Source organism: Mustela nivalis (genome assembly GCF_964662115.1).
Source record: "Mustela nivalis genome assembly, chromosome: 8".
Taxonomy (NCBI): Eukaryota; Metazoa; Chordata; class Mammalia; order Carnivora; family Mustelidae; genus Mustela; species Mustela nivalis.
The window spans coordinates 123,062,198-123,076,285 of record NC_139027.1 but is presented as its reverse complement, the minus strand read 5'-3'; the positions used below and the strand labels follow the sequence as shown (position 1 = coordinate 123,076,285).

Sequence of the window (14,088 nt, the reverse complement as noted above, 5' to 3'; positions counted from 1 at the left end):
TTTTAAAGATTTTACTTATTTATTTGACACAGAGAGAGAGGGAGCACAGGTAAGCAGACCAGCAGGCAGTGGAAGAAACAGGTTGAGCAGAGAGCCCAATATGGGGCTCGATCCCAGGATCCCAGGATCATGACCTGAACCAAAGGCAGACACTTAACCATCTGAGCCACACAGGTGCTCCTAACTAACAGGAATTTAAGCAAAAACTTGGAAAGAAGAAGAGTACCTGGGTGGCTCAGTCGGTTAAGCATCTCCCTTTGGCTCAGGCTGTGATCCCAGAGGCCCAGGATTGAGCCCCACGTTGGGCTCCCTGCTTAGCGGGGAGTCTGATTCTCCCTCTGATCCTTCACTCCACTCGTGCTCTCTCTCGCTCTCTCTCAAATAAATAAATAACATCTTTAAAAAAAAAAAAAACTTGGAAAGAAGAAAAAATAAACTGTGGAGAAGCAAAAAAAAAAAAAAAAAGAATTGTATAGAATTGGGGAACTTCATGATGGTGGGGGCTGGGGACATCACTGATCCTGTGCCTTTTCAGTGTCTCTACAGGCAGACATTTCAAGCATTCTCTGAGATGCTCCAGAGTTTGGTAGTCAAAGACCCACATCTGGAAAATCTTGACACCATTTTTAAGGTAAATTAGGATAGAGAAAAAGGGAAACTATTTCTATTAACTCGTGAAATTGGAAGAAAATGTGGAAGGTGGGCACCTGGGTGGCTCAGTCATTAAGCGGCTGCCTTCAGCTCAGGTCATGATACCAGGGTCCTGGGATCAAGCCCCGCATCGGGCTCTCTGCTCATCGGGAAGCCTGCTTCTCCCTCTCGCACTCCTCCTGCTTCTGTTCCCTCGCTCGCTGTCTCTCTCTGTCAAGGAGATAAATTTTTCAAAAATGTGGAAGAATTAAGTTTAAAGAGCTAGCATAGGGGTGCATGGGTGGCACAGTTGGTTAAGTGTCTGACTCCTGATTTCAGCTCAAGTCATGATCTTGGGGTCGTGAGATTGAGCCCTGTGTCAGGCTCCGCACTCTGTGGGGAGTCTGCTGGGGATTCTCTCCCTCTCTCTCTCCCCCCAGAGAGAAGTGACACACTTCTCTCTCTCTAAAATAAATAAATATATCTTTAAAAAAAAAAAAAAAGAGTACAGCAGTTAAGAGTATCAGCTATCAATTTTGCATTAGACTTGGCTTCCAATTCTGACTCTGTGCCATTCCTGGGGTATAAAGCAAAGAATGTAATCTCTCAGAGTCTTATCTCACTTTCAAATTGAGATAGTAATTATGGTGAGTATTGAATAAATGACCTTCAGTAAGTGGCTTAATGGTTGCTGTTACTGTTCCTTAAATTCCTGTTGCTTACTAGCGTAGAAGGGTTTCAATCAGTGGCCAGAGAACAGGGTCACCTCATGAGTGAGTAAATAGGCAGGTGCCCACCAGGCAGAATTCAAGGTCATTAATTACCGCCTGTCCCCACCTGTACCCCTTCCAGCTTATGCCATTCTGTCATTAGAGATTTTTTCTCTAGAGTGCATTCACTGCGCTTCAAGCGTCTTACTGTCTTGTCCCCTTTTAAGAGACAGATATCCCAGAAAGGAATAACCCTTTAAAATACTATTAATCATCTGTGCCCAAGTGTAGATGGACATTTATCTTTGCCACAGTTGACCTTAACGTTAGTTCTCATGCTTCTTCTGTTTGTACATCAACACTCCAGCCAGACTGGGTTTCTCCCCTTTGTCCAGTTGTGCCTTGTATTTTTCTGTGTTGGCAGCTTAATTCAAACTCTTCCTTTTACCAGAAAGGAGAAGTTTTTTTTCTTGGCCACATGGGGCCACAAAATGGCACCTTTATGAAGATCCTAGTCGTGAATGTTACCTTCTCCAGGAATTCTTCCCAGACTGTTGCAGACCGATGCAATTTCTCCATCCTCAGAGTTCTTTAATAACATGACATTGGTGTTCTTTCCTCCCAAAGCACATTTCAGAAAACTAGAAACATACAGGAGAATAGGGTAAATAATTGAAGAAAGCGGGATGAACAGGAAATAAGTCTGGAAAATAAGCCTCTTTGGAAGCCAGGCCATTGATCCCAAATCTGTTTGCCTTCCCACCACTTTCATTTCTAATCCCCACTGGCTTATCATTTTAGGAAGACATTTTCAGATATAGTGATGACCTGTGGACCTTCTCTCCACATTTTCTTCAAAGCAGAACAAAGGAGTTATCCCAAATCTTCCTGGTAAATCATTTAGGCTTCCTTTATTTTTCACAGCAAATGGACCCCTGGTTACAATCAGCCAAAGACCATGAGCGGGAAAGGGCCACAGCCAGCATGGCTCAAGTTCTAAAGTGCTTATCTGGACACCTCAGCCTGAAGGTAAGCAGCCCTTCAGTCACTCAGGAGGAGGGATCCCAAACCATCCCATTACTGCCATTTCCCCTCCACTGTATGACTCCCCAAACTGGTGATTCACTTGGTGCCCCAGATAATACCATGGCACTTAGCATTATTTGCATATCTGCCCCTCTAAAATTTGAGCAGTTTGAGGCTAGGTACTATATGGATTAACCTTGCCTCCCTGTTGCTTAGCACAAGAGCTGGAACATAACAATACAGTAAATATTTTTGAATGAAGGAAGGAATAAATGTGACCTAAAAATATCTGAGGTTCCCCAGTGGCTTGGACTCTGTGCAGTGTTGTATTTGGAGTAACAAAGTCCAGCAACAAATGTAAGTAAATCAAGTTAAATATCTCCCAGCATCTCACAGAGAAGGGTTCTGGGGCTCCTCTTTTTAAACCCTGTCATTTGTCTCTTTCATTCTCTCGCTTCTCAGTTCTTCTGAATGCTTCTCCATACCTTCTGAAAAGAGTTTCTCAAACGAGTTCCTTCCTTCCTAGATCTATTCCTTTCTTCATCTGTGAGTCTCTTTCCTCTTTCCTAACAGATCTTCCAGGCACTAGAGCTTCTCCTGTGCTGCAGCCATCATTTCTCTAGTCTGCATAACAAGGCCTGGGAATTGCAAGAAAAGTTGGTGGGGTAGGAATTCTAGGTCCTAATGCTAATTTTCCTTTGACAATTTGTCCTTGATTTAAATATTCTAACAGTCGTGCTTATTAGAAGGTTGGCATCCCTCTAACTTTCTTATTTCTCCTACTGGACATACGTCCAAACTTCCTACCTCCTTACTGAAGTAAGTTCAGTCCCTCAAATTATGCTACTTCCTTTTTTCTCTCTTTAGTTCATAAAAACAACTTCTAGCCACCACTGACTACCCTGCTATTCTGTCATCACATTGTTTTTCCTTCTGCATTTTTCCATCTCTAATGTTGGCTGCAAACTAAAGATGAGTTTCAAATGACTCCCTCTTATACATTAACCTTTCCCTAGGCTCTGAACATCTTCCTTAGAGTTTTCTTCCTAGGGAGATCTGCTAATTTAAAGGTGCTAAACTGAGATGCCATTGGAGTCTGTAAACATCTGGAATGCTATAGGCAGAATTTTGTGTGGTGTAGTCTTCTGGAGTTTTCTGGAAGGTCCATAGCTTTATCAGCTTAATTGAGTTGTTATCATCCAGAGATAGGCAGTGTTAACAATTTTATTTATTCCTTCTGAGAACACTTGTGCATGAGTATGCACTTAAGTTCCTTCTAGTTCTCCCCATGCCAGAGTTATCATCTTGAAACTCATGTCACTCTTTTGCTCCAGGGATTTTTTCAGCTGTTCCTAGAATACAAGGTATTGTATGATCTAGTTCCTGCCTGCCTCCTTGCACACCCTGACTTACTCTAGCCACACTGGCCTCCTTTCTATTCCTTACCATATAAAGCTCTTCCTGCCTCCTGGCCTTTGCACTTACTACTTCCTCTGCTTGGAATGACCTTCCCCAACTCTTCACATAGCTAACTCCTCATTCTTTAGTGCTTAGTTCAAGTGTTTCCACCTCAAAAAGGCCTTTACTTACAAATAGATCTATGCTGGGGCTCCTCTGTCTCATCACTCTTTCCTTCCTAAGGCTTCTTAAAATGAGGTCATTGTGTTTGTTTCCTTATTTATTTCCTGTTTTTCTCTTAGAGAATGTAAATTCCATGGGTGATCATCCTTGTCTTGTTCACCAGAACATCCCCAGTGCCTAGCACAAGCTATGTCACACAGTAGATGCTCAATCAAATATGCATTCAACAGGGGTGCCTGGGCAGCTCAGGGGGTTAAGCCTCTGCCTTCGGCTTAGGTCATGATCCCAGGTTCCTGGGATCAAGCCCCGCATTGGGCTCTCTGCTCAGTAGGGAGCCTGTTTTCCCCTCTCTCTCTGCCTGCTTCTCTGCCTACTTGTGATCTCTGTCAAATAAATAAAATCTTCAAAAAAAAAAAAAAAAAGATGCATTCAACAAACATGAGTCAGCTGATGTCCCTTCTCTGTTCACAACTCTCCACAGAAAAAATACCCAAAATCCTTCAAGTATTGCCTACATTGCCATACCATCAGCCTCATCTAGCTCCTATTTCTTTTGCTCTCGTTTGCTCCAGCCAACCCAACCTACTCATTCTTCCAAAAACAGCAAACACAGTCCTTTCTCTTCGCGCTTGCTTGCCGTTCCCTCTGCCCGGAATGCTGGTCTCCCAGATCTCCACAGGGCTCAGTCCCTGCTTTCAACATCAGTGAGGTCTTCCCTCGTCATTCTAAAACTGCCAATTCCTGTCTTTTCTTCCGTACATTTTTGGTTTTTTACACAGCATTTATGACCATTGAATACACAATAAATTTTATTTCTTTGCTATTTTGTGTTCCTCCAACTAGAATATCCCTTCCACGACCAGGGATGTGATCTTTTGTTCACAGCTTGTATCCACCGTGCCGGTCACAGTGCTGCGACCGTAAGTGTCGTTCTCATAACCATTCCCGGTTCATAAGTGACACTCAGTATCTGTTGAGGGGATGAATGGTTGTATCTGTGAGCGGAAGACATTACACAGCTTTGTGTAGGTGTTGCTGTGCTGATTGTAAATCAGTGAAACAGGCTACTCTTCACAATATCTCAGTCCATTTTTCTAAAGAGCCACAGAAGGAATTTCTCTTTGCTTCAGTCCCAGGAACAATTGTGCTTCCTCTGCCCGGTGTTTGCTGCTTCTCTTATGGGCAGTGTGAATCATATTATATGAGACACAGTATGTAACTCCACATGAGCCCTGAGAAAGTTCAGAGCCTAGTTCTGGGACCTACCTTGAGCAAATGATTGTGCATTCTGCATGCTAACCAAATTCATAACATTTATCTTTGCTACCTTCACTTTCTAGTTTGTCTTTGTTAATTTACATTTATTCTTTTTACTTTTTTTCACTATTTAAATTATATTTCTTTTTTCCCTAATAAGCAAAATATCAATAAACAAATTTTTATATTGTATTAAATGATGCACGTCAAGTTTGCCTCCAACTTTTTCACTTAGCAAACTAGCACATTTTCCCACCTTATTATAAATTCCTGGGATACTTGATTCCTAATGGTTATATTCATGGAGTCATTATATCATAGTTCTCTTTACTACTAGGCAGTTATTTCCAATATGTGGTCTTTAAAAACAGTCCTACAATAAATATCTCTTTCTTTTCCTTTCATTTTTTTTTAAGATTTTTATTTATTTATTTGATAGACAGAGATCACAAGTAGACAGAGAGAGAGAAAGGGAAGCAGGCTCCCCTCTGAGCAGAGAGCCTGATGCAGGGCTCCATCCCAGGACCCTGGGATCATGACCTGAGCTGAAGGCAGAGGCTTTAACCCACTGAGCAACCCAGGTGCCCCTTTTCTTTTCACTTTTAAAAGATTTTATTTATTTATCTGACAGAGAGGCAGAGCATAAGCAGGGGGAGCTGTGCAGAGGGAGAGGGAGAAGCAGGCTTCCTGCTAAGCAGGGAGCCCTACTTGGGGCTTGATCCCAGGACCCTAGCTGGGAACATGACCTGAGTCAAAGGCAAACACTTAACTGACCGAGCCACCCAGGCACCCCTATTTTTTTTTCATTTTTATAAAAATGTGGGTTTTTTTTTAAAAAGAGGTCTATAAAAATAGAAATCAGGAGCACTTGGGTGGCTCAGTGGGTTAAAGCCTCTGCCTTCGGCTCAGGTCATGATCCCAGCGTCCTGGGATTGAGCCCCATATCGGTCTCTCTGCTCCATGAGGAGCCTGCTTCCTCCTCTCTCTCTGCCTGCCTCTCTGCCTACTTGTGATCTCTGTCAAATAAAAATCTTAAAAAAAAAAGTAGAAATCACTTATAAAAATACAGATTACTCTGATATGCTAGCAAAATAGCTTCTGGCCAGAGTTGAGTTTAGAAGTACTGTATGTTTGAGGGCATCTGGAAGTCACAGCCCCACTGGATCCTGTCATCAGCCCTTGTCCCTAATCTGTAAACAATAATTTCATGTGGTTAAATTTAGCACTTTTTAACTAGTACAAAATCAAAATATAATTGTTTCCTATATGGCACCACTTTAAAATGTTCTTCCTTAGGTTTGAGCAGATAAGAGCACTTCATATCGTGGTTTCTAACATTTGAAAAATCTGATTTAAAAACAATGTTAATAGAAATAACAGGTTTTAGCTTGTTATTCCATTTGGAACACATGGGAAGGTCATCAATTTAAACAAGAAATTAGTGCTTTGTGGTTTTTTTTTTTTTTTAAGATTTTATTTATTTATTTGACAGGCAGAGATGACAAGTAGACAGAGAGGCAGGCAGAGAGAGAGAGAGAGAGAGGGAAGCAGGCTCCCCGATAAGCAGAGAGCCCGATGTGGGACTCGATCCCAGGACTCTGAGATCATGACCTGAGCCGAAGGCAGCGGCTTAACCCACTGAGCCACCCAGGTGCCCCTTTGTGGTTTTCTTAAAGTAGAATTTAATCTTCTTAGAATGAACATCTTTATATATAAAGCTTTTTCAGTTTTCAGATTGCTATTTAGATTGGACTCTGTCCTATTTAATACCGTCTGATGTACATAGTGTATCTACGCATGTTAAGTGTTTACCCTAAAGAAATCCAGGGGCTGAATGTAACTCTTGCACTTTCCTGAGTCAAGGGGAGAAGTGGAATCACTTCTCAGGAACTCAAATCTCAGGGGTGCCCGAGTGGCTCAGTGGGTTAAAACTCTGCCTTCAGCTCAGGTCATGATCTCAGGGTCCTGGGATTAAGCCCCGCATCGGGCTCTCTGCTCAGCGGGGAGCCTGCTTCCCCCTTTCTCTCTGCCTGCCTCTCTGCCTACTTGTAATCTCTCTCTTTCTGTCAAATAAATAAATAAAATCTTTAAAAAAAAAAAAAGAATTCAAATCTAAGGCATAAGATGCACCTGCATGCTAATGGGATTTCTTCTTTTTCTTCCCAACTAGCTTCCACTGCGATTCCAAAGGCTTGGGCACCTAGTGGCTCTGATGGCCCTACTGTGCGGGGACCCAGTGAAGCAGGTAGCTGAGGAGGCCGCAGAGGGCACGCACTACCTGCTGCGTATCACCCTGAGGCTGAAGTGTAAGGCTCTGCTGAAGGCAGCGAGGCCCAAGTCAACCCTCTAGCACAGTGCAAGCACCAGTCCTCTTTGTGCCCTCATTCCCCACCTTCTAGAAGGACTTCTTATGGTAGTTTGTAAAGAGAAAGGTACATCGTCCACAGGCAGAGATGAAGGAACACGGACTTAATGATCAGAATCAGAACACCAGATCAGACCCATCAGTGTTGGCCGTCTGCGTGGCTGTGGAGTTGGAGCAGCCAAACATATGGCCCTGTGGACAAACTGGAGTGATTAGTTTGGTCAGAAGTAGAAGTTTTTGCCATCCTTTGGGCCTTCTTTTATTTATTTATCCCACAAATGTTTTCTGAGTGCTTACTCGGGATCTGTCAGTAACCAGAATGCAAGTGATCCTATCCTTACATGAAACAGAATCTAGTGAGGGAATCAAACCATCAAAGAATCAACAAATAAGTCTGTTATCATAAACAAAGATAAGTGCTAAAAGAGAAGTGCGGGGGCCGTAAGGAAGAATCCCATTTAGTTGTGGGATTCAGAAAAGGCCTCTCTGAGGATACCTTCAGCCAGGTAAAGATGTAAGAAGAGCATATCGAGCAGAGGAAGAGGTATGAACTTGAGGAGTTCAAAAAATAGAAATAGGGCCACTGTGGTCAAGGAAGAATCATTGGCCGCCCCCCGCCACATAAGACAGACTTTAGAAGGTATCTAGCCCAGTGTCCTGCCAGCATTTGAGTCTCAGTCTAATCTACCCCCACCAAGTAGTTGCCCTGCCTGGGCTTCCTCATCCCAAGGATAAGGAAGTTCTATGATTCCCAAAATAGCCATTGCATCTCTGGGCAGCTCTGAGTCCGTAGACATATAGCCAAGGAAATACAACTGATTATTCACTCAACAAATATTTATGAAACACTTGTTGTCTTAGGGGCACCTTGGTGAACAAGACAGATGAAGTCCCTTCTCCCAAAGAGTGTATTTTCCAGTTGGAGAGACAGTATCCCCAACCAAGCATTCAAAAACTTCCCATAAATAAATTTCCAAGAAACATGAGTCACAACGCAACATGAAAACAGAGCACCGTGACAGAGTATTGGCAGACTCATTAATCAGCAAAACTGGACACAGAAAGAGTTCTAGTACTGGAATTATCAGACCCTGCAAAACTACGATTTTTATATGGGGACGTGAGCTTCAAAGGAAACCCCTCAAAAGTCCTCACCATTGGCGGAATGGTTTGGCATGGTTGTACTTCCAAATCACTCAAAAAGTTCTGTTCTTAAAAAAAACACTTCTCTTTTTCTTTCAGACTTTTTTATATATTGTCTGACAACAGAGGGGAAAAATCAGCCTTCAGACTAACACACACTCCGTCCCCCAGGCATTTTTATCCAACTGGGAAAGATAAGAGGAAAGAGATCTTAGGATTCACTTCAACCTGGGGATTGACCAAACTTGCAAAATCAAAAAAAAAAAAAAGAAAAAGAAATAAACCAGAAAGTATTAATATTTCACATTTTCTTCTCAGATATCAGTTATGAGAAGAAAAATCACCCAAGCTTGAGAAGAGCAATGAAAAAGTGCAGAGAACTCCTCGAACTCTACAGTATTAAACGGTTCTACAGTTGTCCCTTCAAAATTGCCCAGGTAATTAGAATGACTAAAATTATAAAGACAACTTGAAATGTTGGAGAGGTTGTGGAATCACCAGAAGTCTCATACATTTTGTCATGAGAATGTAAAACCACTTTGGGAAAAGTTCTTGTAATTTCTTATAAAACTAAATGTAGAAGATTGCGCAGAGAATTTGCTCTCTAAACATTCCATTGTTTGGAGACAAGTTACCATGGTTGTGATTCTTACACACCTTGCCCTATTAGTTTAATGGTTTAGATCAACCTGTCAGTGGGCCTGGTAGCTCTGGATGTCTCTTCAGAAACCTCTGCTTCATTGATCACTCTCTTAACCTTAGCTAGCCTCGTAGTAGTATAAACTCTTGTCCAACAAGGAACTGTTAAAAACAAAAACAAAGGAGCTGTTAGAGGCTGTAGTTGACCCGACAAGCCATACACTTTTTAATTAATATATATATTCATTATTCAACAAACATTTAAGCACTAGGTACCCAGCACTCTCTTGGAGATAGGAGAAAAAAGAAAACTTACAAATTGTACTCAGGTAGGGTGTAAGGTGTCAGGCAGTTTAAATTCTCTGTGCATCTGTTCCCTCAACTGTACAGAGGATCTATAAAAATTGGGTTGTAAAGGTTAGATGAGATATTGTACAGAAAATGCTTTGCTTAGTGCCAGTCATATAGTAAGTGCCCAGTAGATTACACCTGTTACCGTCATGTGAAAGACCTTATACACTGCCAAGTACAATGAGAAGCAGAATGAAACATTCTCTTAATAGATTGTCTCCAGCCAAGGCATTGTAGCTCTGGCTGGACACTTAGAGCTATATAGCTCCTTGAGTTCTGTTCCTATAAAAGTGTGACTGTTTCTGAGGATCTCAGTGATAAAACCTCTTTCTAAAACTCAGAACTATAGAAAAGCCACACACAGACCCTAGTGGGCATTTTGCTTCTAGTTTTTTACTTCTGCAGACAAGACTGAAATAAACAGCCTTGTACATATTTGTATGCCTCTCTGATTAGCATAACAAAATTAAGGTAATATTCCTTATTCAGCATTCTGTCATACTAAATCTCTTGAAAATGCATCTTCCCTGAATCATTTCAGGTCTTCGAAGTTTTTCTCAATTCCAATGAGCTCTGCCAGTTTGTAATGACTACATTGGATAGCCTCGAAAATCTGAAAAATCCCTGCACCCAGCAATCAGCAGGAGAATTGCTGATAACATTGGTAAAAAATGCGGAGTCCCGATTTGAGAAGGTAAAAAGCTCAGTAGCCATTTCCTGGGTATATTGGCAAGACATCTCCCCTCCTGCAGCTGCTAAGAGCTCTCCTGCTGCTCCTGTTCCACAGAGAGTAACAACTGAACAGGTCCAGGCCCTGTGGGTCAGTGGACTTCCATTCGACAAGCATGTGAAAAACAACCACTGTATGTACCACTAGGGATGGATAGTTTTAAAATCCAAGGTGTGCTCCATATTTCCCAGAACTGTGTAGTTTTGGGGGAAGATTTAATTAGCACAAGAATGGAAACTTCAACTTATTTCCTCATCCAGGTTAATAAAGGTGTCAGACTTTTAAAAATCAAGCCATCATCAATCCTCGAAGGAGGCCAACTTAGTAAGCTTAAAATCAACAGATATAGAAATAACAATATAATAATATCATTTAGAAATATGAGAGGAGGGGCACCTGGATCGCTTAGTCAGTTAAACGTCTGCTTTTGGCTGAGTTCAAGATCCCAAGAGTCCTGGGATCAAACCCAACATTGGACTCCCTCTCCCCTTCCCTCTGCTTGTGCATTCACACACTCTCTCTCTCTGAGTAAATAAAAATCTTAAAAAGATAAAAGAACTATGAGAGGACGTACTGAAAGAGATAAAAAGGATAAAAATAGTAGTCCCTGGAAAGCGTACCTGAGGAATAAGCAGGAGAGAGCCTTGAAATACCACTGAACTTCTTAAATTGATACATGTTGCACTTTGATAAAAATAAAAAAATTAATTTTGAAATGACGAAAACCCACTTTTTCACCTATTAAAATACCAAAGATGCAAAAGAACATGTGATGAGAACACGGTGAGATGGACCTTTCTAGCAGTTGTGTGCTTTCAGCTGCAAAAAGACCAACTCTGCGAAGCTTACACACAATTTAAGTTTAAAGGGTTTATCTCAGGACGTCTAGGTGGCTCAGTAGGTTAAGCATCTGACTCTCGGTTTCAGTTCAGGTCATGATCTCAGAGTCATGGGATGGAGCTCCACATCAGGCTCTGCACCCAGCATGAGACGCTGCCTGAGATGCTCTCTCCCTCTCCGCCTCCGCCTCTCCTACAGCTTCGCATATATGCCTCTTTTTCTCTCAAATAAATAAATCTTTAAAAATAAAGGGTTTAGGGGTGCCTGGGTAGCTGAGTGGGTTAAAGCCTCTGCCTTCGGCTCAGGTCATGATTTCAGGGTCCTGGGATTGAGCCCCGCATCGGGCTCTCTGCTCAGTGGGGAGCTTGCTTCTGCCTCTCTCTCTCTACCTGCCTCTCAGCCTACTTGTGATCTCTGTCTGACAAATAAATAAATAAATAAAACTTTAAAAAAAAAATAAAGGATTTACCTTCTTGTATAAGAAGAAGGCTGGAAGCATTTTCTAGAACCTGGCTCAGCAACTCAGCAGTGTCATCAAAGAGCTGGGGGGCTTTTCCTTCTGCCACGCTTCCCGTTCATGTAGTCATAAGGTGGTCACAGCAATTTTAGACTTTATTAAGAAAATAAGGCTTTATCCAGCAAAGAAGAGAGATATTGTCCTCCTTTTGTCCCTTTAATCAGGGAGAAATGTGCTTCCCAAAAGGTTTTTTTCCCCCATGTTTCAGTGACCAGAATTGCATCGCATGCCAGCTTAAACCAGCTTCCGGCAACTGGGCGTAATGAGGGCCATCTTATTATAAGGGTGTTGATGACTGCCTCTCTGAGAGGCTGACATAGCCACAGACTTGAAGCCATGAGTCTATGAGTGGGCAGAGTAGGCCAAGCAAAATAATGGACCAAGGCTCGATGGCTCCTGTTTCCTTCTCCTGAGTATGGTAGACATCTCTGGGTGGAAGGCAAGTATGAATTCCCCTGACATTCTCAGAGTCAGAGTGGAAAAAAAAATCCCAACTTCCTTGCAACACTTTTACTAGTTTGGTTTATTATAAAATCAATGTATAGTCATCAAAGAGAAATTTAAAAATATGTAAGCAAAAAAATAAATATCCCATCATTCAAAGTTCCTCTAAATCATTTTATGTATGTATACATACGTGCAGATTTATTTTAAGTGTTTTTTTCTTTTTTAAGATTTATTTATTAGTGTGCCTGGGTGCCTCAGGCCATTAAGCGTCTGCCTTTGGCTCAGGTGGTGATCCTAGGATTCTTGTTTGAGGCCTATGTCAGGCTCCCTGCTTAGCAGGGAATTGGTTTCTCCCTCTGCCCCCTCCTCCTTGCTTGTGCGCTCTCTCACTCTCTCTCTTTCTCTCTCTCAAATGAATAGATAAAATATTTTTTTAAGATTTACTTATAGGGGTGTAGAGAGAGCTGGGGCTGACATGGGGCTCATTCTCACAACCCATGAGATCACAATCAGAGCAGAAACCAAGAGCTCAACCGACTATGCCACCCCAGGTGCCCCTTAAGTAGTTTTGATAATATATTAAACATTCTTGTCACCCCCCCCCCCCAGGACCTTTCAGAAAGAGCCACAGTATCCTCAGTAACTGTCGTTGTCCCACAGGATTAAGGTCTCAGTGATTTGTTTTCCTTCTTCAGGTGCCAGAAATTATGGGAGTGATCTGTGCCCGACTCTCCATAATCAGCCAGCCTAGAGTCCGACGACAAATCATAAATACTGTGAGTTTGTTTATCTCCAGGCCCAAGTACACAGATACAGTGATCAGCCACCTTCTGTGTCATCCAGTACCATATGACAGGTAACAGAACCTGGTACATACAGCCTCTGAATTAAACTGGGGTGGGTGACACAGCCCCTGGTATTGTTGAATGTGGCTGCTCTCAAAAATCTGTTGATATTCTTGTAGACGAGATAAGATATAGACAGATACTGCAATATATGTCAGGATATATTGCATAAACATAAGGAAACAATCCAACAAATCCAGAATGAGAACATTTTATAAGACAGCTGGATTGAACTCTTCAAAAAAATTAATGTCATTAAAGAAAACATGCTGGGGCACTGTTCTAAATAAAAAGACACTAAAGAAATATAACCAAATGCAATATGTGAACTCTATTGGATCCTGGATGAAAATAAAAGCTATGGAAAGAACATTTTGAGAAAATTTAAATATAGACTCTGTAATTGATTACTGAACTAGTGTAACTTTCTTAGAAATGAAATGGCAATGTGGTAGTACAGAAGAATATTCTTATTCCTAGGAGATCAATACTGAAGTGATTTAGGGATAAATATCATGATGTCTGTAATGTACTTGAGATTTAGCCAGAACATAAACACAAAAAAGAAAATAAAAATAAATTCATAAATAAGAATAAATCATTTGGAGGAACAAAAAAGATGATTTTTTTTTTAGACTTGTGGCTTTCAGAGTTGGAGACATCCTGGAATTTCCAAGAGATCCCTTCTGAGGAAGGCAGTGAGGCATTAAGAGAAGATTCTAGGCCCCCACCCCCTTCAACCAGAGCATCATCTGTCTCTTACTTTTCTTTCTTTCTTTTTTTTTTTTTAATGTAGCTGTATACCCAACTTGGGGCTCAAACTCATGACCCCAAGACTGAGTTGCATGCTCTACCAACTGAGCCAGCCAGATGCCCCCAAAGTGGCATCTCATCTTGTCTGCTTCATGTATCACGATTCTGGGTAGTTATTGTATTTGGAGAAAAGATTTCCTAGCTTTAAACTGTTTGAAAACCACTTTCACTGAATGGTTCTCACAGTGTCTTGG

The 14,088-nt window shown here is 41.6% G+C and overlaps 1 protein-coding gene across 1 annotated transcript in view; it reads left to right on the top strand.

The window, feature by feature from the left end:
• MROH8 (maestro heat like repeat family member 8) overlaps positions 1 to 14,088 on the top strand; it is a 61,507-nt gene that overhangs the window by 22,518 nt on the left and 24,901 nt on the right. The window contains exons 7-12 of the mRNA XM_082746300.1: positions 536 to 631; positions 2,265 to 2,369; positions 7,375 to 7,510; positions 9,031 to 9,149; positions 10,244 to 10,396; positions 12,932 to 13,092. Of these exons, the coding sequence (XP_082602426.1) occupies positions 536 to 631; positions 2,265 to 2,369; positions 7,375 to 7,510; positions 9,031 to 9,149; positions 10,244 to 10,396; positions 12,932 to 13,092 (770 nt within the window). The remainder of the gene's footprint in view (positions 1 to 535; positions 632 to 2,264; positions 2,370 to 7,374; positions 7,511 to 9,030; positions 9,150 to 10,243; positions 10,397 to 12,931; positions 13,093 to 14,088) is intronic.